Source organism: Toxorhynchites rutilus, chromosome 3 (genome assembly GCF_029784135.1).
Source record: "Toxorhynchites rutilus septentrionalis strain SRP chromosome 3, ASM2978413v1, whole genome shotgun sequence".
Classification (NCBI taxonomy): Eukaryota; Metazoa; Arthropoda; class Insecta; order Diptera; family Culicidae; genus Toxorhynchites; species Toxorhynchites rutilus.
In genome coordinates, this window is record NC_073746.1 from 277,190,303 (window position 1) to 277,213,791 (window position 23,489).

Here is a 23,489-nt window from a genome sequence, read left to right on the forward strand (position 1 = left end):
GTGTGAAGCACATTAACGTGTAAGTGAGTGTGTGTGGTTTCGATTCAAAATAAATGGTCACTCACAGAAAACGTCAAAATCCCTCGATATCAGACAGCGTGTTTTTTAGTCGCGGTGTGGTCTGTTTAGAAGGTGGTATGAGACGAATTTGTTATTTTTGCTGAAAGTGTTTAATTTTGTACTCGTACGGAGTGTTTTAAACAATGGGTCTTACTAAACAATATTTGGCGTTCAAGCCGACGTCAATTTTCAACATAATCGCCAGTGGCCGGGCGAACATTTCGTTTGTTACGATTGGAGGCGTGGATGGCCGTTATGTAGCGGTGGCCGGGGCTGAAAATGTCCTCGTTTGGAACACAAGGTATTGATTGTTTTTACATGTGTATCCTAAAACGTGTTAGTACCAAATAATATTATTTCAGACTTGGTAAGAGGGTTTTGGAAATGACACGCGACAAGCAGGAAGTTACTTATCTACGACCAAGTCCGGATCAGAAACATCTTGCAGTTGGTTATACGGACGGTGTGATTGAAATATTCAGTTTGGAAAGTCAACAGTCTGTGTGCACCTTCGCGGCCCATCGATCGGCAATTAGTTCTTTAAATTACGACCTCGTCGGTTTGAAATTAGTTTCTGGTGGGCTTGATAATGATATTGTCGTATCAGATGTGGTAGCTCAGAGTGGCAAGTGCCGCCTGGTGGGACACAATGCACCCATAACGGGAGCTTGCTTTATGCAAAAGTATCACGATGTGGTGATTTCCTGTTCCAAAGACACCCAAATAAAGTTTTGGAACATTGATACTCAAAGTTGTTTTAAAACCATCGTAGATCACAGGACGGAGGTTTGGGGCATTGCCTTGATGCGACATGACGACTTTGTTGTCGCTGGATCAGGCGACACTCAGCTTACGGTTTATAAGATTGTTGAGAATAATAAAGAACACATTACGGAACCCGTAGGAGAATTGGAAGAGATATTGCTGGAGTCGGAAGCCAGCGCTCCGTTTCGTTGTACACAAATAGGGAACATCCAACGGTCTGGTTTCGGTAGAACAATTAATCTGATTGCGGAGAGTAATGGACAAATTCTCGGCTGTCACGGAACGGATCGAAAGATTGAACTTTTCTACTTCTGTACCGCTGAAGAGTCACTTGCCCGCCTAACAAAACGTCTGAAAAAGCTGGACTTGAAATCCAAAGTACAAGACTCTATTACATCGACGACAAATGCCCCTGAACGTCAATTGTCGCTAACGGATGAGATCAAGCGGTTGCCGGCAATATCGGTATCGGATAAAATAAAATCGTTTGATCTTCTTCTTGGCAACCGAAATGATCTGCGTGTTTGTGTCACATACGTGAGGAACCTCGTGCAAATTTACATGATAAACGTAGGGGAAAAACATGCTGAGGCGAGCGTTATCCAAAGTATTCGTCAACAGGGTCATCTTTCCGAAGCTCGTAGCGTCACATTTAGTTCGGACAACCTAGCGATCGCCTCCGCTAGTGGAGAGTCTTTAAAATTATGGAATCGAGCTTCTCAGTCTTGTCTGCGAACAATTGAAACTGGTTACGTGTTGAGTTCATGTTTTGTTCCAGGAGATAGACATGTGCTGGTTGGATTGAAAACTGGCGAGCTGTTAATTATTGACATAGTGACCGGGGAGGTGATCGAAAAGATTGCAGCACACGAGAAAGAACTATGGAGCATTGTTCTCACACCTGATATGCGCGGATGCGTTACAGGTGGAGGAGACACCACCGTCAAATTTTGGAGTTTCGAGCTGATTGCTGATCCCAATCGAGAAGATAACAGTGAAGTGAAGGTAATTTGATGACGATCGTAAAGTCAAAACTATTCTTATCAGAGATTTCTTCCAGGTTCTTTCTCTTCTCCACAAGAACGTATTAAAATTGGAAGAAACAGTTCTCTGTGTACGAATTTCTCGGAATGGTAAATATATTGCCGTCGCTCTTTTGGACTCCACGGTGAAAATATTCTTCCTGGATTCTTTGAAATTTTATCTCTCGCTTTACGGGCACAAACTACCGGTACTTTGTATGGACATCTCGTACGATTCCACCCTCATCGTGACCGGTTCAGCCGATAGGAGTATTAAAATTTGGGGCATGGATTTCGGTGATTGCCACCGGTCGTTGATAGCCCACGACAACACTGTAACCGGACTGGAGTTTATTCCCAAAACACACATGTTTTTCTCCTGTGGCAAAGATGGTAAGCTGAAGCAGTGGGATGCCGACAGTTTCGAAAAAATTGTTACCCTGCCGGGACATGTGGGTGAGGCCCACAGTTTGGCCATCAGTCCCAACGGAAAGTTTGTGGTCAGCTGCGGATCGGATAGAACTTTACGATTGTTCGAGCGAACAGATGAAACGTTAGTTTTGCAAGATGTCCAAGAGGAAGAACGGGAAGAGTTGGAGAATGTCACACTAGCTACAGGGGACGATTCCAGTGTTCCGGGTCTCCCGGGACTAAAATTGCCCTCTAAAAAGACTATCGGATCGGAAAAAGCCGCCGAAAATATACTTGAATGTTTGGAGGTGAGCAAGAAATTTGAACAGGAAGACAGCAAGAACATCATTCCGCCGCTGATGTGCGCCTACGAGGCAACCAACACGGACGACTTCCTGCTCGCCGTTCTAATGCGTATACGTGCCAGTGATCTCGAGGAGGCTCTTTTGCTACTTCCCTTTGCTAGTGTCTGTGAGATATTAGAGCGTATTCCGAAACTAACGCAAACCCGTCAGGATCACACGGAAATCATCTGCAAAGTAGTTTTATTTTTGTTCCGTATTCACCAGAAGCCGATCGTGAGCAATCAAATGCTACTGCCGGTAATTCAGGACATCATCGGTAAACTGCAAAGAGCAATCGTTGAACTGAGGGACATGATCGGGGTCAATTATCACGGGATGCAAATGCTGCAGCGAGAAGTGGAAGCGAACCAGGGCGTCGATTTGTTCCGCGATGCTACGAAATCGAAACGAGCGAAGGACAAGAAGCGGAGAAGAAAAGAGCTGACAAAACGAACGTTCGTTCAAATAAGCACATAGGAAACATCCTGTACTCGAGACGTGTCTTGATGTTGATATCAATATAATATTAAAAACTGGTTAACATGTAAATAAGCCATTAAAAATTGTTTGATGATTATTAAACGTTTGTTTGTTCTCTGGAACGATCAAACAAGATGCTGTTTCAATCCGATTCTCCACCGGTGGCAAAAAAAAATTCTGAGATCTTCTTCAAATGGCCCCTTCTTGCAATGGTTATCTCTCTCTCTCTCTCTCTCTCTCTCTCTCTCTCTCTCTCTCTCTCTCTCTTCTCGATGTCTAAGAAAAGATAGAAGATATCACTATTTTACAGTAGTTTACAGTGTCGTAGTCTCATCCCTAAAATGGATACGTTCAAATTTTTAATTCATTACATTAATTGCAATGTTTTTGCTCTGTCCGAAGCTTTCTTCGCTCTTTCATTCCACAATTTTAATACTATACGCTTGGATCGTGATAACTCAGAGTGGTTGCTGCTGGGGATCCAAAAGCGCCACTCATATTTTGAAATTAACCTTCCGCCTATTGGTGAGATTGAAGTTGCTCCTTGTCATACAAACATCAGAGGCAAATACCTCTATGCTGTCAGATTGTATTAGCCTCCGAGAGTTGCGGTTAGTCGGAAACAACTAACACGTGTTCACTCCTTCCCAATCCATGGTCGATCTTGGGAGACTTCAACTTCCACAGTACGACGACATCCGTTCATTGTTCATATATGACCTTTGTAACAGCTTCAATATAACCGTTTTGAACACTGAAGTAACAACACCTTACGATTTGCTCGAATTCACTATCGCTAGATTGCAAGCGAATGTAATGCAAGATCCCAACGATAGTGATCTCTTTCCAAACATAATTTCCATCACCACTGGGTCGCATTCGTCTAAATCAGCTATACTCAACCTGCGGCCCTCTGGGCTCTTCTGGTTGGCCCACCTGGTTTACTTTATTTTACACCATTTTGTATGTGTAATAATCACGAAAACGTAGGAATCATTTCCTATTTTATGACGTAGGATTACGTTTTTCAGTAATGGTGTCAAATCAGAAAGCAGAGCCTGTGGGGCTGATTCTGATGCGCGAATGAGAAGTGACAGCTCGGAAAAATTGCCTCACTCAATTCCCGAAGGCGACTGTGGTGAGATTTTTACCATGAATGAACTCTCATGAACACTCACTCAATTCTCGTGGGCGATTGCAGTGGAAAAACATGCCATTTTGTGACTTTTGAAGTCGTATCCTCATTTGTTATCGACTAGTAGCAGAAATGGTAGCCAAAAATAGGATTAGGCATTTCCAAAGGATTTGAACGATCTCTAATAATTCGTCGTTCCAAACGGGCAATTGATATTCCAGATTCAAAGGTGAATTCATCATCTACTTTGTGAAAATTAAGTTTACAATAGTTGACCCTAACTGATACGAGAAACTTAATTCAGCATACCGTTTCCTCCAACAACACAAACCAGGCTTTCAAAAATACGAAAAGCTACTTAAGTAATTAAAAACCGTATATGTTTAATCAACTTCTTCCTTGTGTGAGGCATCATCGGTGTCATCCACCATCCACTAGTGGAGGAACATCAGTAGAGGCGAATGAACTGCAAAGTTTAAAGTTTTTAAAATCAAAAAAATATATATTCATAAAACACATTGAATGCATAGAGCCTTTGCAAAAAATACAAGCTTTGACATATACTTCAATGAAAACTGCACCATTTGTAATTCAGTGGGTATTTCACTCCAAAATGAACCTCTCACGTCAGGGCAATCGCCTTCGGCGATACGGTCATATGCAGCCGGGTGACGTCTTTAGAGAACCCCCATTGAACTGACAGGAGCCAACATATCGGGTATCCCACTGACATTTTCCCTTTGTTTTCTTATGAATTGGGTATCCCACTGACAGTTCTGCTTGAGATTTTGCTAACGATCTTAGCATCAATCATAGCACCCGGCTGGTCATATGACTTTGAGGAGTTCATCGCTGTCACATTCCATTCGCGCAGGAGAATCAGGCCCTGTTTTCATGAATTAGTTTTAATGTTAATAACTATTTTTGCATTTGTATAACATTTGTATACGCATTTGCATAACATTTGTGAGCAACTGATGTATCAGCAAGGAACATTATTTATATACCGGCGAATCCAAATGAGAATGCAGCGTTCGCTCTACGGACGATGTGGATAGAAAAAATATTGCAATCAAAGCTCTGCCCGCAATTTTTGCGAGTTCAGATCACAACAGTCACGATTCAAAAACGAGAGCGTTACGTTTAGGGTGCAACGTTTTGAACGTTAATACATCTTTATCGGATGAACGGAGTATGAAAATCAATTAATTCAAAAGATAAATTGTTTATGAGTGATGTTTGTCACTTATAGACCCAGAAACATGTTTCAGAATTGTCATCCGCTAGAGGTGAAAGCACTATAAATATTGTACTCGTCCTGGCCAAACTATGTTCCCATTTTGCTATTGTGTTGCAAAAAACGTGCAAAGAAATACAGTAGAACCCCGATTACCTGCGAGCGGATGATCCGCGATGTGCATAATTCACGACAGCTAGTTTCATGGTAAATCTATAGACCTTCTTGGAATTTGTCAGTGAGTGGTAGGATCATTCTGTTTTGATCGTGGCTTTTACATTATCTGAAAACTGGTGCACACGACCTTATAGACGGATAGTTTGATGGTTTCTATATTGATAAAGCATAGTTTCCAAACCGAAATGTTTTTTTTCCGTAGTTGCACTCCATTTTTGGTCCATTATTGCGTTATCCGCTATTTTCTTTATTCGCGGTTACCTTCCTCGACTATTCCATGGATAATCGGGGTTCTACTGTATTGAATAAAACGTACCGCGTTGGTTTCTATACCGTCAGTTGGAGATTATTTGTGTATGATTGTATCACACTATCAAATAGATAACGGTGGTGGGAGACAGATATATGATGTGTGGAGCCGATCTGGCGTAGTGGTAACATCCATGCCTCTCACGCTAAAGGTCACGAGTTCAATTCTCACTCCCGACATTCTTCCAAAAATGGAAGTAAAAGTGACGAACCAGCCAAATGAGTTGAAAGTCACTATAATACAGATAAAAAAAAAAAAAAAAAAGATATATGATCGCCTGGTGCTGGGCACTGAGTGCAGTACGTGTATTGGCAACCGTATTAATAAAGCATAAATCAACTATCTTCGCTTCTACAAAACCATCCATCGACACTTCGACCTTCGACGGGAAAATTATTTTAAAAATTTATCCCTAGAAATAAAAAGAGGATTGATGTTTTTAGTTTTTCCACTGGAAAAGTGCTTGCGTGAATTCAGGAATATGTTCGAATTTCTTGGTAATGATGATCATGATTTTCTGAATTGTAGAGGCATCAAAATATCTTTAGTTCATTGTTCTATTAAAATTTTTGACGTAGGACTACGTCTAACCGGAAGATATAGGGGGTGAAATGGAAATCTAGGCACTGAACAAGTAGGAAAAAATGCAAGATTTGGAACGCTTATAACTCGAGCATTTCTCAATAGATCGCAAAAGTTTCGACGTAGGACTACGTCTTTCATTTCTATACCGGGGTGTAAAATCAAAGTTTCGAAAACAAAAGCGTTACGCCGGAGACCGAGATTTTGAGTGTTAATAGCTCCTAATCAACTGAACGAAATGGTATGATGAACACTTCATTCGAAAGATAAAATGTCTACGCGTTCTATACTTGTTACTTTCTGATCCAAAAACTTGTTTCAATAGTCTTAAATTTGCTTTCAAAACAGGCTATTGAAATCACCAATCGGTATATAAGCGAGCGCCGCTCGGAAATCCACTCAGTTCTAATTGAACAGCGATTGGAGCATGTTGTCGCTGTTGTGGTGAAGCTCTTCATTTATCATGAAAGCGGTGTCACCAAGAGCCTGTTTGTGCACCTTAGGCCAGAAGGGAATCCATCAGGAGGAGAGTGATGCCACAAACGGTTCCCCGGGAAGATCTCGAAGCAGCCGCTACACACACACACATACACGCGCGGAATTCTTTCCGTTTGGATGCCAATAAGCATCGAGAAAGATCCGAAAAATAAACTGCCAGTTTCTCTGGGAATTTAAAAATACATTCATGTGAAAGAGTTTATTTGAATGTTTTCTATCCATGTAACACTGTGACCAAATATGTTTCAATCAAGTGCTATTAACAGATGGTTATCGAGTTAGCATAAACCACTAGTGGGCTTCCAGTATCGAGGAAAATGTGGAAATATCCAATCGTTACTGAAAATAATCTGCCAGTTCCTCTGGGAATTTAAAAATACATTCATGTGAAAGAGTTTATTTTAATGTTTCTATCCATGTAACACTGTGACCAAATACATTTGGTTTTGTGATTTTTCAATCAATCGCAATTAACAGGATAGCTTCTGAAGATTATTCTCCCCCATCAGTAGGATATTTCCGTATCCAATATTGTTTGCGCCCGCAATCGATTATTGCTCAGTCGCCGAAAGTTCCGAGCTCAGAGAGTTCATTCCCAGTTTGCCTTCCAAATTGCCATCGTAAACCGCGCCTTCTCTCGATTCAATCACGCACAAAAAGCATACTTAAGCGATATTCTGGTGGTGAGACGCATTCATTTTTCGTGAGGACATCGACAAGACAACATCGTTGCTGAGGGTGCTGGACGGCGAAGGATCGAGATCTGCCCTGAAACGCAAGCAGTTTGTTTGAAACTGTGAGGGAGCACAGAGAAGCCGATCCTTCAGGAGAAGAGAAGGTGACCATCGAAGCAGCCGCTGCACACATACATACACGCACGGAATTCTTTCCGTTTGGATGCCGTTCAGCATCGAGAAAGATCCGGAAAATAATCTGCCAGTTCCTCTGGGAATTTAAAATTACATTCATGTGAAAGAGTTTATTTTGATGTTTTCTATCCATGTAACACTGTGACCAAATATTTTTCAATCATGTGCTATTAACAGATGGTTATCGAGTTAGCATTAACCACTGGTGGGCTTCCAGTATCGAGGAAAATGTGGAAATACCTAATCGTTACTGAAAATAATCTGCCAGTTCCTCTGGGAATTTAAAATTACATTCATGTGAAAGAGTTTATTTTAATGTTTTCTATCCATGTAACACTGTGACCAAATACATTTGGTTTTGTGATTTTTCAATCAATCGCAATTAACAGGATAGCTTCTGAAGATTATTCTTCCCCATCAGTAGGATATTTCCGTATCCAATATTGGATGCATAAAACCTTGTGCCTCCAACGTAACGCTCTCGTTTTCGAAGTTCTCCAAATATTCATTCATTCAGAATGAATTCAGATTCAACTTCAAACAAATGATCTCTAAATCAACGAAAGTCCTACGTCACCCTTGCGGTTATACCATAGATATAACCCACTTCCTGTTTTTGCATCAATTGATAGGAAATATATCTACGCATCTATCATAACGAATAACATTTCATTTTTCTTGAGATAAATAATTGAATAATTGTGAAATATCAAGCATTGTCAAAATGCACTATGTGCCCATTTTTGATTGGTCCATTTTGTGCTCCTCAAATCGTACCGACCAAAACGGGCAACCAGAGCAGCAGCGAAATAGAATGAAGCACGATTGGAAAGGAAAAAGAAAAAAATGAACGAAACATTGGTCGCAGTCTCACACATGCGTAATTCTCGAGTCAGCTTAAAAATTCCCGCTCCGCTGCCGTAAGGATCATTCTCATCCAAACCGTACACCACATCGGTTCGCATCACAACACATCAACAAACCAACCCAAGCAGCCATGTCTGGACATGGTAAAGGAGGAAAAGTGAAGGGAAAGGCAAAATCCCGCTCGAACCGTGTTGATCTGGAGTTCCCCGCAAGGGTAGCTAGGCCGAGCGCGTTAGTACCAGTGCACCAGTCCACCTAGCCGGCGTTATATAGTTTCGGCCGCCGAAGTGAACGAGTTAGCTGGCAAAGCTGCTCGCGACGATAAGAAAACTCGCATTCGGAACAGAACACATTCGGTTCGATGGACATCAAGACAACAGGCAGTTGCAGCGAGTGGCAAACGCAATCGCAAAACGGCATCAGGTAGCAGAAGAAAAAAGTTTGTTCTTTATACAAACTGCTTTGGTGGCAAATCCAGAACAAGGCGGCATCGAGGGCGTTCGAATAGGTTTTTTTCAAAACCACGAGTACAAAATTTTCTAAATTGGAACCATTCCATAAAACAAGGCGCTTTTCAGGGCCATTAAACCTTCCAAAAAAGAGTTTAGGAAATACAGTTCAATGCTTTCTAAAACATTATCCAAAATAATAATAAAACACAAATTGATTTTTTCATAATTTGTTTGCCAGGATCTGATGAGTATGTGAAATTGGTGAATTTTGTTCTGAGCTTATTGATAGTTGGGAACTTTCCAGATTATTCAATTTTCACCAATTCTTAAATTGTTTCCAGATTGAAAGTACAGTAATTTACAATTAGTTCGACATTTAGCTAATTGGACGGACATGTAATGCGACTTATTTAGTTGGACATTTTTGTAAACATAGAGATCCAAATTATGACCTCACATTGAAAGTCGACACTGTACCACTGTCATCGCAAATGTTCAATTACAGGTTAAAATCGCCTCCAATGCGACACTGAGTGGCGCTTCGGCACGTCGCATTGAATGTTATTTACTGTACAACATGTCACAAAGCTGGATGGGAAGAAATTTTCCAACTGTGAAAGCTGTGGCGAGTGGCAACAAATCGCTAAACAGGAAGGTTTAGCCGAACAAGATGGGGATATCGAGTGATAACAAAACAATAAACTCTTTAGATTGAAGATAATTTTGTGATCCTGAAAAGGATCCTTTTTAGCCTGCATGTGAATCCAACGAGCGAACAAATCATAATGAATGTATTTTTTTGCCATCGCTCCCTTTTAACGCTCATTCGTTCGTCTCGTTGGACTCGCCTCTTTGGCTGAGTCTGCCGATTGGTCTCTATCCTGTGAGTGTGTACCGCTAGAGTATAAAACACGCGGACCCAAAAAAAATATCTTATTTTCTTTCAAACCGTAAACCCGTGTGGTTGTACGGCATCGGCATCGTGGACGTAACAAAGGAGGACAAGTTAAGGGAAAGGCAAAGTCTCACTCGAACCGTGCAGGTCTCCAGTTCCCTGTTGGTCGCATTCACTGATTGCTCCGCAAGGGTAACTAGGCCGAACGGATTGGTGCCGGAGCACCAGTATACCTAACAGCGATTATAGAGTTTCGGCCGTCGGAGTGCTCGAGTTGGCTTGCAAAGCTGCTCACGACAATCAGAAAACCCGCATCAAGAACAGAGCAGCTTCGGTTCGGCGCTCATCAAGGCAACAATTAGTTTCAGTGAGTGGCAAAGTGTTTCTCCGGCACGTCGCATTAAATGTAATTTACTGAACAACATGTCACAAGCTGGATGGGAAGAAATTTTCCAACTGTGAAAGCTGTGGCGAGTGGCAAACGCAATAGCTAAACAGGAAGGTTTAACCGAACAAGATGGGAATATCGAGTGATAACAAAAACACAACACCAAAGATTCTTTTCAGAACCATCAACATATTCATAAAGAGTAAACAGTAAACTAATCCATTTTTCAGGTAGATAGGTAGGTATTCACGTAGGAGAAGAAAATAAAACAATATATTTAAAATATATATTTAACAAAAGCTGTCCCCTTTGTATAGTCCTACGTCACTCCGGTTATGTCACCGACATTACCCACCCGTCTTTTTTCAATTTAAATTTCATTCGCCTCTAGCCTTGAAAAAAGCCAATTTGGAAAATTAAACTAAACACTCGTCTTTGTCGAAGGCCGTCTGGAAAGCCTCATTTGCCACTACCTGGACGACTAATACATCGTGAATGACTCATTGTTGACCTTTATTCGATCGATAATTAATTTTTTGTAAATTCAAGCATGGTTTCCAGGTTGAAATTGGCATCAAATTGCAGCGCATCTCATGCCGGATGTGAAGAAGGTATTTTGTTCTTCGTTGGACAACAGAATGTGAAATTTATTCCATAGTGGTTGCTGTCGCCGTTCCCGCCATTACACAACCGGTTCGATTCGTTACCGTTTTGCGTGTTCTTTGGGGCGTTGTTTTTGGAAGCGTTGGAAATGTAATTTTGCTAAGAGACACTAAAAAACTACTTGGATATATAGTTCAGTGTTTCAATTTCGCTCTAGACAGCGAGAATTCATTAGTACATGTTAATGCTGAGTGTATGAGAATAGTACTGTCTGCTTAAATTTGCGTTTTATTGCTTCACGAAGCGATCATGGCTCTCACCCAGTCAAAGCATTCATTCATCAGTCCTTGTAAATGCTACCTGTTGCAATATGTATGCACCCCTCGTAACTATCGTTTAGTAGTGTGTGTGCGCTAGCATGAATAGAGCAGTAGAGTGCGATAGAAGAACAAGGAGAGCCCGCCATCAGTTTGATATGTACGTTTGAAGAGTAAAGACAAGATAATAAATACGTTATAATAAATCATCGAGTATTCTTTACAAAATACAATACTACCAAATGTTTGTAGTAAAAAAATCGTTATTAAATTTCTATAATGTTTGTTCTTGCCGACACTAATTTCGTAGTTGTAGTATCGTAACCGCATAAATTACCTTTCAATATGTTTACTTTGTTCTTTAGTAGCATCACCTGTTTTATAAAGATACCTTGAAACCCTCTCACTGTAACCCAATGTAAATCAATAATAAACGACATTCCTATTCTGACCAGCAACAAGTATTCACGTGTATTTCTTCACCTTGACCACCTCCATCGATACTACATTTTGGCGACGAGAAAAATGGCTAATCCATTGGGTGAGTATTTTTTTGACGTAGGACTACGTCTTTCATTTCTATACCGGGGTGTAAAATCAAAGTTTCGAAACCGAAAGCGTTACGCCGGAGACCGAGATTTTGAGCGTTAATAGCTCCTAAACAACTGAACGAAATGGTATGATAAACACTTCATTCGAAAGATAAAATGTCTACGCGTTCTATACTTGTTACTTTTTGATCCAAAAGCTTGTTTCAATAGCCTTAAAATTGTTCTCAAAACAGGCTATTGAAATCACCAATCGGTATATAAGCGAGCGCCGCTCGGAAATCCACTCAGTTCTAATTGAACAGCGATTGGAGCATGTTGTCGCTGAGCTCTTCGTTTATCATGAAAGCGCGGATGAACGGTGTCACCAAGAGCATGTTTGTGCACCTTAGGCCAGAAGGGAATTCATCAGGAGGAGAGTGATGCCACAAACGGTTCCCCGGGAAGACATCGCTACACACACATACACGCGCGGAATTCTTTCCGTTTGGATGCCATTCAGCATCGAGAAAGTTCCGAAAATATCTAATCATTTCTGGAATATAATCTGCCAGTTCCTCTGGGAATTTAAAAATACATTCACGTGAAAGAGTTTATTTTAATGTTTCTAACCAAATAACACAGCGACCAAAAACATTTGATTTTGTAATTTTTCAACCAAGTGTAATTAGCAGGAAAGCTTCTAAAGATTATTCTTCCTCATCAGTAGGATATTTCCGTATCCAATATTGTATGCGCACGCAATCGATTATTGCTCTGTCGCCGAAAGTTTCGAGCTCAGAGAGTTCATTCCCCTCTAGATTGCCTTCCAAATTGCCATCGTAAACCACACCTCTCGACTCAATCACACACACAAAACATACTTAAGCGATATTCTGGTGGTGAGACGCATTCATTTTTCGTGAGGACATCGACAAGACAACATCGTTGCCTAACGTGCTGGACGAGATGGACGGCGAAGGATCGACACATACACGCGCGGAATTCTTTCCGTTTGGATGTCATTCAGCATCGAGAAAGTTCAGAAAAGATCTAATCATTGCTGGAAAATAATCTCCAAGTTCCTCTGGGAATTTAAAAATACATTCATGTGAAAGAGTTTATTTTAATGTTTTCTATCCATGTAACACTGTGACCAAATATTTTTCAATCAAGTGCTATTAACAGGTGGTTATCGAGTTAGTATTAACTACTGGTGGGCTTCCAGTATCGAGGAAAATGTGGAAATATCTAATCGTTACTGGAAAATAATCTGCCAGTTCCCCTTGGAATTGAAAATTACATTCAAGCGGAAGAGTTTATTTTAATGTTTTCTATCCATAAAATATCCATATAATACATTTGGGTTTGTGATTTGTCAATCAAGTACAGTTAGCAGGAAAGCTTCTGAAGATTATTCTTCAGAACAAGGTTTTTCGTATCCTACATTGGATGCATAAAACCTTGTGCCTCCAACATAACGCTCTCGTTTTCGAAGTCCCCCAAATATTCATTTATTCATTCATTCAGAATGGATTTAGATTCAATTTCAAACAAATGATCTCTAAATCAACGATAGTCCTACGTAACCCTTGCGGTTATACCATAGATATAACCCACTTCCTGTTTTTTTAAGGAATGAAACAGAAAATTAATATTAGAAGTAAAGCAACGGATTGATCTCTGAATTAATCTGTATGCGGAAAAAACCAGTCGCTTGAATGTGGAATTTCTGGTGTAGGTCTGGTTTAATTCAACGAAATAGCAGGAAAGCGAAGAATTTTGTAATCGATCAGTCGCTTTGATGCGGTGAAAAAAAAGACGTCAAGAATTTTGTAATGGATCAGTCGCTTTGATGCGGTGAATAAAAGTCTGATGCCATTCTGCGGCAGAGCAGGAAAAAAGGTTTCGAAACATCGCTTCAATGCGGAAATTTGAATTTGGTAATTTTTACTCCGACATGAAAAAGAAAAAAAAACAACGGTACGTGTGTGTGTGTCATAGACCGAATAGTTGGCGAAAAAGAACGACAACAGCAATATTTACTCATATATTTTGTACTGGGAGAAGTGTGACCGCTAAACTGTGGATGCTATAATGCCAGCCATAATAAGTACCGTTATGTGACAGCGAGTGACGAAAATTGACAGATAGTAGAGTGCAATGCAGCATGTTGTTTTGTTTAGTTTTGATTTTACTGAAACAAGTTTGATTGTACGATTGTAAGAAAAATTGAAACATTTGAAGAATTGTGGCTCAAGGTGATTAGTTTCTTGAAATTTGTGGAAAATTTTAATTTCGGCAAAAAAAAAATGGAAAAGAAACTGAAAAGAAATTGAATAGTTATGGTGGTTTTATTTCGATTACTTGCAGATATGATTCGCACTTTGGGCCTGCAGCTGCAAGCGTTCGATTATGGATCGTTCACCGATGATGTCGGTATCGAGTGGCGAAAGTGGCTACGATCGTTCGAAGCGATGATGCGAGCCAGCCGTATAGACGACGAAGATTGGAAGAAGGACTTACTGCTGCACTATGCGGGACCCAGTGTTCAATTGTTGTTCGACACCTTACCGGAGCTACCAGAAAAGGAAATGCGTGGTCCATTGTTCAACGCGGAGCGTTATATTCTAAACATGACCAGCTACGAGGAGGCAAAAGTCAAGTTGAATGAGGTGTTCTTGCCCAAGGAAAATTCAACATATGAGCGTCATCTGCTTCGACAGATGCAACAAAAAGCGGGTGAGAGCATCGACGCTTTCACTATCAGGCTCAGGGTCCAAGCGGAACGCTGCGGTTTTGGTGACAGATTGGATGAAAATATCAAGGACCAAATCATTCAGAACTGTCAATCAGCTGCTCTCCGTCGCGAGTTACTGAAGCGAGGTGATGTAAGTCTGGAAGAGATGCTAAGTACGGCTAAAATTTTCGAAACCGTCGCCCAGCAAGAGAAATCCTTCGCTAATGGAGATGGAATGAAAACTCCAGTTAATGATGTCAACAAGGTCGATCTAACACCTTCCCTCGGCAAGAGGATGCGGTTTGCTGATCCAAGTCAATTCGAGTGTCATCGTTGTGGATTCGTGACTAAAGACGACTCATGTCCGGCAAGAGGAAAAACCTGTAACAAGTGTCTCGGCAAAAATCATTTTGCGAAGAAGTGTCGTACAAGACAGCCGATTAAACCGAAAAGTTATCCCAAGAGCGAATGCACAGGAAGGATTCTCACGGCAAATCCAAGGACCAGTAAGGACGAAGATACGGTGAAACACATCGCTGAGGATTCGGTTGACGGCATCGCGGAATACGTTTTTAATGTGACATCTTGTGACGGCAGGCAACGGTGAGATGCGGTGTGAAATTGGCGGAGTACCTGTGTTTGCTGTGATCGACTCGGGCTCGAAATATAACTTGCTGAGCCAGTCGAATTGGGAGCAACTCAAAATCAATAAAGTGGTTGTATCAAACCAGCGACGTGAATCACTCATGGAGTTTAAAGCATATGGAGGGCAATCACTTCCTTTGATTGGCGCTTTCAATGCGATTCTCAAAGTGGGAAGCGTGAATACCATGGCCGAGTTCTATGTGGTGAAAGGCAACGGCAAAATATTGATCGGACGCGATACTGCAACATCAATGGGAGTTCTAAGGATCAGTGCCCCTGTCAACAAAGTTGAAGCCAACAGATGCAGTAAGCTGGGAACCATCAAGGACGTTATTGTAGACATTCCGATCAGAACTGATGTAACACCGGTTGTTCAACCGTACCACCGTATACCAGTGGCACTGGAGAAATTGGTCAACAAGAAAATTGATGAGCTGCTACATAAGGGTATTATTGAGCAAGTGAATGAACCAGCGAAATGGGTATCCCCTGTGGTCGTAGTACCCAAGGGCGATGGCAGCGATGTACGCATTTGCGTCGATATGCGTCGGGCGAATGAGGCGGTTGAGAGGGAAAATCACCCTCTACCGACAATCGAAGATTTCCTGCCCCACCTGGCGAAAGCTAAAGTATTTTCTCGTTTGGATGTCGAAAGTGCTTTCCACCAGGTAGATTGATGATCGTTTATGTCTACACTGTATTATTATTCCTTGATTTGGTCAATGAGATGTGTGAACTAATGGCACAATAGTTGAATTGCTTTGAGTTTATGTATTCATTTCAAGTTTGAATCAATATGCTCCAAAAGACTAAAATATGGAATTTTGGGTCTATAAGCCTGAATAAATGAATTTCATAATTCTGTTAGAACTGATGGATTGTGTTTTATTGTAGATAGAGATATCCCAAAGGTCCCGTGAGATCACGACATTCATCACAAACAGAGGTTTGTTCCGCTATACCCGGCTTATGTTTGGTATCAACTGCGCTCCTGAACTGTTCCAAAAAACCATGGAACAGATTCTGAGCGGATGCGACGGCTGCGTAGTTTTTATCGATGACGTTATGGTATTCGGCGCTAATCAAGCGGAACACGATTTGCGATTGGAAAAGGTTCGTTAGAGGCTGCAGGAACGGAATGTCGCCCTAAATGAAGGTAAATGTGTTTATGGTGTACCGGAAATAAAGTTTTTGGGTCATGTGTTGTCCGTTGATGGAATTAAACCAGATACAGACAAATTAGAAGGAATCCGCAATTTTCGGGAGCCAAAAACAGGGGAAGAGGTTAGAAGCTTCTTAGGCCTCGTGAATTACCTTGGAAAATTTATTCCGGATTTGGCGACATTGACTTTTCCGCTCCGGCAGTTGACAAAACAGAAACAACCTTTTATTTGGGGCTGTGCACAACAAGAGGCATTTGTGAAATTGAAGGATTATATGATTTGTCCGACTACGTTGGGATATTTCGATGTTGATGATAGAACCCAACTGGTAGCCGATGCCAGCCCGGTTGGCTTGGGGGCTGTTCTAATACAGATTAATAGACAAGGTGCTAGGATCATAGCTTACGCTAGTAAGAGCTTATCAGATGTAGAGAAACGATATGCGCAGATTGAGAAGAAAGCGTTAGCTCTTGTGTGGGAGGTCGAACGCTTCCATTTTTATTTGTATGGTCGGTCGTTCGAACTAATAACGGATCATAAGCCTTTAGAGGCTATCTTCAGCCCAAAATCTAAACCTTGCGCAAGGATTCAGAGGTGGGTGGTTCGTCTACAGGCGTACAAAGCAAAAGTGATCTATCGACCCGGCAAAACAAATATTGCTGACCCACTGTCACGATTGGCTATCAAGTTTCGGGTAAAACATTCGACGAATGCGCTGAATCCTATGTACATTGGATTGCCTCAAATGCAATGCCGGTAGCTCTAAAGATCACAGAAATTGAGCAAGCCTCGGAATCGGACAAATCGATTCAATCTGTAAAAGATGGATTGGAACAAAATGTTTGGTCGGAAGATGCTAACCCGTATAAGATTTTCGCTACGGAATTATGCTTTGCCGGTAACATCTTACTACGAGGAACGCGTATAGTCATACCAGAGGCCTTGAGACTACGGGTATTGGACCTGGCCCATGAGGGTCATCCTGGTATAACAATAATGAAACAGCGGTTACGCGCCAAGGTATGGTGGCCGAAGCTTGACACACAAGTCGAACGATATGTCAAAAACTGCCGAGGATGCATGCTGGTAGCTGCACCTCCTGCACCTGAGCCGATTAAGCGTAGAGAACTACCATCAGGACCATGGCAGCACATAGCCATCGACTTCCTTTGACCACTTCCCTCGGGCCATCATCTGTTAATTATTGTTGACTATTTCAGCCGCTATATAGAGATTGAAATTTTTACTAAGACAGCGGATTCCAGCGAGACAATCAAGCGGCTTGACCCGATTTTTGCGCGATTTGGCTTCCCATTTTCGATAACTTCAGACAATGGTCGTCAGTTTTCTAGTGGGGAATTCCAGAAATATTGTGATGGGCATGGTATCGAGCTAATCACCACAACACCGTACTGGCCGCAGCAGAACGATGAAGTAGAGCGGCAGAACCGATCTATCTTGAAAAGATTGTCCATTTGCCAAGCGACGAACGGCAACTGGATCGATGAACTGAACAAATACCTGTTAATGTATCGTTCTTCTCCGCACTCGACCACGAAGAAGACCCCTTCGGAGATGTTGTTTGGTTACAACATTCGCGATCGACTTCCAACGATATACCAACCAAAAAACGTTGATGAGGAAACGGCTGATCGAGATAAGTTAATGAAAGAAAAAGGCAAATTGTATGCTGACGAACGGCGAAACACTAAACCAAGCCCGATTTCTGAAGGAGATAAGGTTCTCGTAAAGACGATGGTACGACCAAATAAGCTGGCGCCTAATTTCGACCCTCAAGTATTCAAAGTATTGAAAAGGAAAGGTGGAGACGTCATAGTATCTTCGGAGAACACTGGCGTCAAATATAGGAGACATGTATCCCATTTGCATCGAATTCCCAGCACTGCAACAGATTGTACACCGGACTTCAACACAGAAGAAGGACCATCACCATCGAATACCCTCAAAAGCGACGCAGCAAGTGGAAACAGTAGACGATCAACAGGCCTGGATGAGACTGATGTGTCCAGCGAATCAAGATCTAGGCGTACCACCCAGAAGTCAGCCTACATGCGAGATTACGTACAAACTGTCAATGAATATCTGGTTGTTTTTTTTTATCTCATTTATTTATTTATTAGGCTCATTAGCATTTTAGCTGTAACAGAGCCGGGTTTTAATCGTGTACATGTACATATGTTTATGTTTCTATAAATTGTAAATTACACAGTAGTTAGTAGTAGCCATTTAGGCGTTAAGTTTTCAGTTCCATTACATTATGGTAAATTACACAGTAGTAGCCATTTAGGCGTAAGGGTATTCTTTCTGTTCATCCATTGTTCAGCAGACCGGACAGCGGAGACAGTTGATATTGATCATTGTTGAGTTATTTATAGAACAGCAGCCCGATGTGTCTTGCAGAGCAGAGCAGTTGTATGGATGAATCGATCTTATTTCGATCTTATTTCGTTCTCCATCGCTGATGATGGTTGCGTGGACGTAGTTATTCTATAAGAACACAAAGATGGTCAATTGAGGGCCCTGAGTTTGAACTCACGATCGATCGCTTGGTAAGCGAACGCGTAACCAAGTGGCTACGAAGACCCCCCTATCTGGTTGTTTGAAATGAGAAAAAAACTTGAACAGAAACTTTCAAAAAGGGGAAGTGAATGTAGTATCGTAACCGCATAAATTACCTTTCAATATGTTTACTTTGTTCTTTAGTAGCATCACCTGTTTTATAAAGATACCTTGAAACCCTCTCACTGTAACCCAATGTAAATCGATAATAAACGACATTCCTATTCTGACCAGCAACAAGTATTCACGTGTATTTCTTCACCTTGACCACCTCCATCGATACTACAGTAGTTCTACGTTAACATTGCCGTCGTAGCTTGAACACCTACCTTCTTTTTTTTGCGGCCCGCGACACCATGATTAACGTGTGTTTGTGGCCCCTATGGAAAAAAAAGTTGAGTACCGCTGTTCTAAATCTATAAACATGGCATACAACTTCACCATACACATTGTCTGGAAAAAATATCCGGACGCGATTGCTCTAGCCATCAATTTCAGAGATGGTTCACCTTCATTGGAGGAGTACAACTTCCTTTCTCGTTTAATCTACGACAACACAGTTCGCGCTCAACGAACAACCCATCCCAGTTTCCACCATACGTCCCGGCTAATTGCCCGGTTAGTTTGAAACATAGGACACGATCCTTTAGTAAGGTCCGACCGAGCTTTAGCAAGTGTCGGACGGCATACGTTTGCCCGGAAATGCGAGGGTCGTTCAAAAAATAAGTTCCAGTGCCTCAGAAATCGCGGAGAATAAAGGACAAAAAATAAGGTGATTTTCATAATCATTTTCATAATCATAATCGTTTTATTTTCTATGTTTCTTCATAATCGCCGTAACGTTCGAGGCATTTTTCACAGCGTGGCACGAGTTTTTCTATTCCGAGTGCGAAGTGCGTAGCGTCCAACCTTTTTAAATACGATGTAACTGCGTCACAAATTTATTCAGTAATATCGAATCGTTGACCGCCGAACGCCTGTTTTATCACCGTACTATTGTGAAGTTTTGGACCGATTAAGAACAAAAGGCCAGGTTTATTGACGAAAGGAGTGTTCCTCATCCACGATAATGCGCGGCCCCATTCAGCTCGCGTAACTCAAGAGCAATTGAAAAAATTCAAATGGACTGTGTTCGAGCATCCTCCTTACTCCCCAGACCCAGATTTCTGAGGCACTGAAACTTATTTTTTGAACGACCCTCGTATATCGTTTGTTGCCACAACTGCCTTCCTGTACTCACGCGCAAAATCATAACTCGTATACTCGCGCCCGGTATGACGGACCGTCTTATACCCATGATGTTTTTTTCGTGTCAGAATATTTCTAGCCTACTTGTGACATTACGCTTTTTTCTGACCGGTTATTTCTGTTCCTCTTGTTTCCTTCTCGATTTAGCCGGGAATCTATTATCATACAGCGCTTGTATTCTAACGATAAAATTATATTTTATTATGCACACACTTGGAGGGTATAACGAGCCATATGTCTACCGCCGACGTCTATCGTAGTCTCGATCTCGATCTCGGTCGTATTCCCTATCCCGGCGATCACGATCTCTGTCACGCTCACGTTCCCGGTCTCTATCTCTGTCACCATATCTGCGAATTCGATCACGATCGTCTACCCGTTCTCTATCGTATCGTCGTTGACGATCTCGTTCCTTCTCGCGTATCTCCCTATCCTTGTAACGATGATCCGCTGGTGGGCTGTAAAAACAAAACAATTAGTGTCGTATCATTAGACGGAAAATATACAAACTCACTCTCTTCGCTCGTAGTCTCGATCCCTTTCACGTGGTCTATCGTAATCCCGATAGCGTTCCGTCCCACGCTCTTTGTGCGATTCCTTCGCCTTCTCGGATTGTCGCTCCCTCGATGCCGATCGTTCCCGCTTACTGTCACGGATTTTAATCGTTTCCAGCTTCTTCTCTTTTTCCTTCACCTTCAGGGCTTCTGCAATCTCTTCCAAATTATCATCGTCACTAGGCATTTCTTCGTCTAGATCGTCATCCAACGCTGACACCTTCGGTTCTAGCTCATTGTTCTCCTCCAATATAATCCGCCTCTGAATGCGGGGCAGGATAATATCACACACTCGCTCCTCACGCAGCAGATCGTCGATAAACTCATCCATGTGCACTAGCTCATAACATCCCATACGATTTTGCCGCCGAAGTTTGCGATTGTCATTGTACAACGGTTCAAGATACTTGTAGCAGTCCAGGGACGATCCAGTAAGCCGCAAATAGAATGCACCCAGAGCTCGCACATACTTAAACTCCTCATTCTTGATGAACTCTACTACGATGTCCTTCTCTGGCTGAATTTGCAGCATTTTGAGAGTAAGACAAAGGAAAGGCGTCGGTTTGATATTACCACCGAAAACTCCGCCCAGAAAACGTATGTCCATCGCTTTGTCGACCAGAAGCTCTGCCGTCAAGGCGAAACATTGTTCTTTCCAGTACTTTGAATCGTAGATTCGGGAACGGATGATTTTTTCGATCAAGTATTGAGGATTTGTGCCGTGCACATTTCTGGCATCCTTAACCGTTCGATTGGCCATAGCCGTAGAGCTCGATTTACAGCAATTTTACGAAGCAAACTGTACTGAGAGTTTGTTGATATACAAATGTCAAATTGTAGTGTTTTCATAAGGTTTTTAGAGTGAATAAGGTGTCCTGACTTATGAATTGATGCATCGTTCACGAGAAAGTAATCCAGTTGAGACACACTAATTGCGTTTCCAATCAGTTGCTTCATGCCCCAACAATTTTCAACATTTTTTTCTACCAATCACCAGTGAATTTATAAAGTTTCGCTTTGTTATCGTAGGGCCGATGACAAGTGAAAGCGATGCGATGCGGGCTTGTTTGCGGGAAAGCTCTTTCGTTCACGAAAGCGGAAATCAAATGCAAACCGCCTGGACCTGACATAGTAAACGCGATTTCAATGCGGCGAAACTGGGTGTGGAGTGTTTTGCCGCGAGTGAACGCAAGTGATGGTTGCCAGACGATTTTCATAAACATCTTCACAATCGAACTCATCGAATGAAATAAAGATTGAGTAGTTAAATTATTATTTTCGTTTTGTTCGATTAATTAAATAACTTTATTCTAATTTACATAATGCATATAATGAAAACGTTACATTAAGGGCTTTCCATTTACCATGTGTTCACAGATAAAAACGATCTCACAAATCAACTGTTTACAAAATGAAGACATGTTATTATATTTGGCATTCCTATGCTGGCTTGTTTACATGTAGAATGGAATGGAATGAAACATCAAAAAAGGCGCGATCTGAAGCGACCACTATGTCATATCACACGATGAGCTCCAATTGATCGTTTCACACCGCAACGCATCGCACCGAACTATGTCCTCGGCCTAAGATACACGAATATGAGTTTATCTAACCATAGGTATGCTTCTATTCCTACCCGTAAATCAACAATCAAAATAGATGGAACGACTCGAAAATTTCTGTTCAATCTATTTTAAAATTTGAATTGACAAACCAGCAAATATTGAATCGTATAACTTGCCCATATGCGTCACCATATACTCTGGGGCTCTGGCAACCCTATCCCATCCAATGCAAATTGAGCGTAGGCAGCATAAAACAGGGCTCGCGCTTAGGGGGCTCACGTATTGTTTAATATTTGGAGTCATATATGTTAATATTTGATTACGTTGGATAGTTTCTTTTGGCAAGCGATGTTTGGATACCCATCCGGAAGCTTTCTTGACAATTTGCAATTAAAACCACAGCGGAGCACTTCATTTTTAATTTTTAATTTCTATGCTCATGATTTTCTATGCTGGCTATTAAAAGGCGGCCATATTAACAATCCCTTGATATTCTCCATATTTTGGATGGTATATGATGCGCCTAACTAGCATATACAGTAGAACCCCGATAATCCGCGAACGGATGATCCGCGGGGTGGATTATCCACGAAAACAAGTTCCATAGTAATTCTATAGATATTCCCGAAAATTTTCAGTGAGAGGTACGCACTTGCTCTTTTGTTTTGGTCATGGCTTTCACATTGGGCTTTATCACGAACGTCACTTCACGGTGAAAACGAAATGATTTGTATGGAAGGTTATATGCACTTCATTACGTTTTCACCGTGAAATGACGTTCGTGATCAGGCCCATTATCTGACCACTGGTGTACACGACCTTACAGATAGGCCGTAGACATAGTGAATGAGATGCGATGCGGGCGCGGACGCGGGATCGATGGCGGGAAAGCTCTTTTGTTTACGACTGTGAAAATCAAATGCAAACCGCCCGGCCCTGAAATAGGCTGATGTCACATTAGACGGATTCGCCGCCGCGAATATCGCTACGGTTTTTTTCTCGATTTGAAATCGCTTCCAAAACCGCCCCGCGCTGTGTGACATGGCTCATTC

The 23,489-nt window shown here is 41.7% G+C and overlaps 3 protein-coding genes across 3 annotated transcripts; 2 read left to right on the forward strand and 1 right to left on the reverse strand.

Annotated features, from left to right (window-relative positions):
* Window positions 1–167: 167 nt before the first annotated feature.
* LOC129775718 (WD repeat-containing protein 3) lies at window positions 168–3,177 on the forward strand. The gene is made up of 3 exons (XM_055780754.1): window positions 168–361; window positions 423–1,830; window positions 1,886–3,177. Exons 1-3 carry the CDS (start codon window positions 204–206, stop codon window positions 3,077–3,079), a joined length of 2,760 nt encoding a protein of 919 aa, XP_055636729.1. The 5' UTR covers window positions 168–203; the 3' UTR covers window positions 3,080–3,177.
* Window positions 3,178–14,314: 11,137 nt separating this feature from the next.
* Window positions 14,315–15,286, forward strand: LOC129774257 (uncharacterized). Its single transcript, XM_055777976.1, has one exon. The coding sequence runs from the start codon at window positions 14,315–14,317 to the stop codon at window positions 15,284–15,286; it is 972 nt and encodes a 323-aa protein (XP_055633951.1).
* A 3,364-nt stretch (window positions 15,287–18,650) lies between these two features.
* Window positions 18,651–21,700, reverse strand: LOC129776064 (pre-mRNA-splicing factor 38). Its single transcript, XM_055781447.1, has 2 exons — window positions 20,830–21,700; window positions 18,651–20,773 (listed from the first exon to the last, which is right to left on the reverse strand). Exons 1-2 carry the CDS (start codon window positions 21,627–21,629, stop codon window positions 20,554–20,556), a joined length of 1,020 nt encoding a protein of 339 aa, XP_055637422.1. The 5' UTR covers window positions 21,630–21,700; the 3' UTR covers window positions 18,651–20,553.
* Window positions 21,701–23,489: the final 1,789 nt, after the last annotated feature.

Bases quoted from the DNA above. Each gene is read 5' to 3' on its own strand.
- LOC129775718 (XM_055780754.1), top strand. From the start codon at position 204: ATGGGTCTTACTAAACAATATTTGGCGTTCAAGCCGACGTCAATTTTC. The intron at 362-422 runs GTATTGATTGTT...ATATTATTTCAG, and splicing joins GTCCTCGTTTGGAACACAAG to ACTTGGTAAGAGGGTTTTGG. The intron at 1,831-1,885 runs GTAATTTGATGA...GATTTCTTCCAG, and splicing joins AAGATAACAGTGAAGTGAAG to GTTCTTTCTCTTCTCCACAA.
- LOC129774257 (XM_055777976.1), top strand. From the start codon at position 14,315: ATGATTCGCACTTTGGGCCTGCAGCTGCAAGCGTTCGATTATGGATCG.
- LOC129776064 (XM_055781447.1), bottom strand. From the start codon at position 21,629: ATGGCCAATCGAACGGTTAAGGATGCCAGAAATGTGCACGGCACAAAT. The intron at 20,774-20,829 runs GTGAGTTTGTAT...TTGTTTTTACAG, and splicing joins CGAGACTACGAGCGAAGAGA to CCCACCAGCGGATCATCGTT.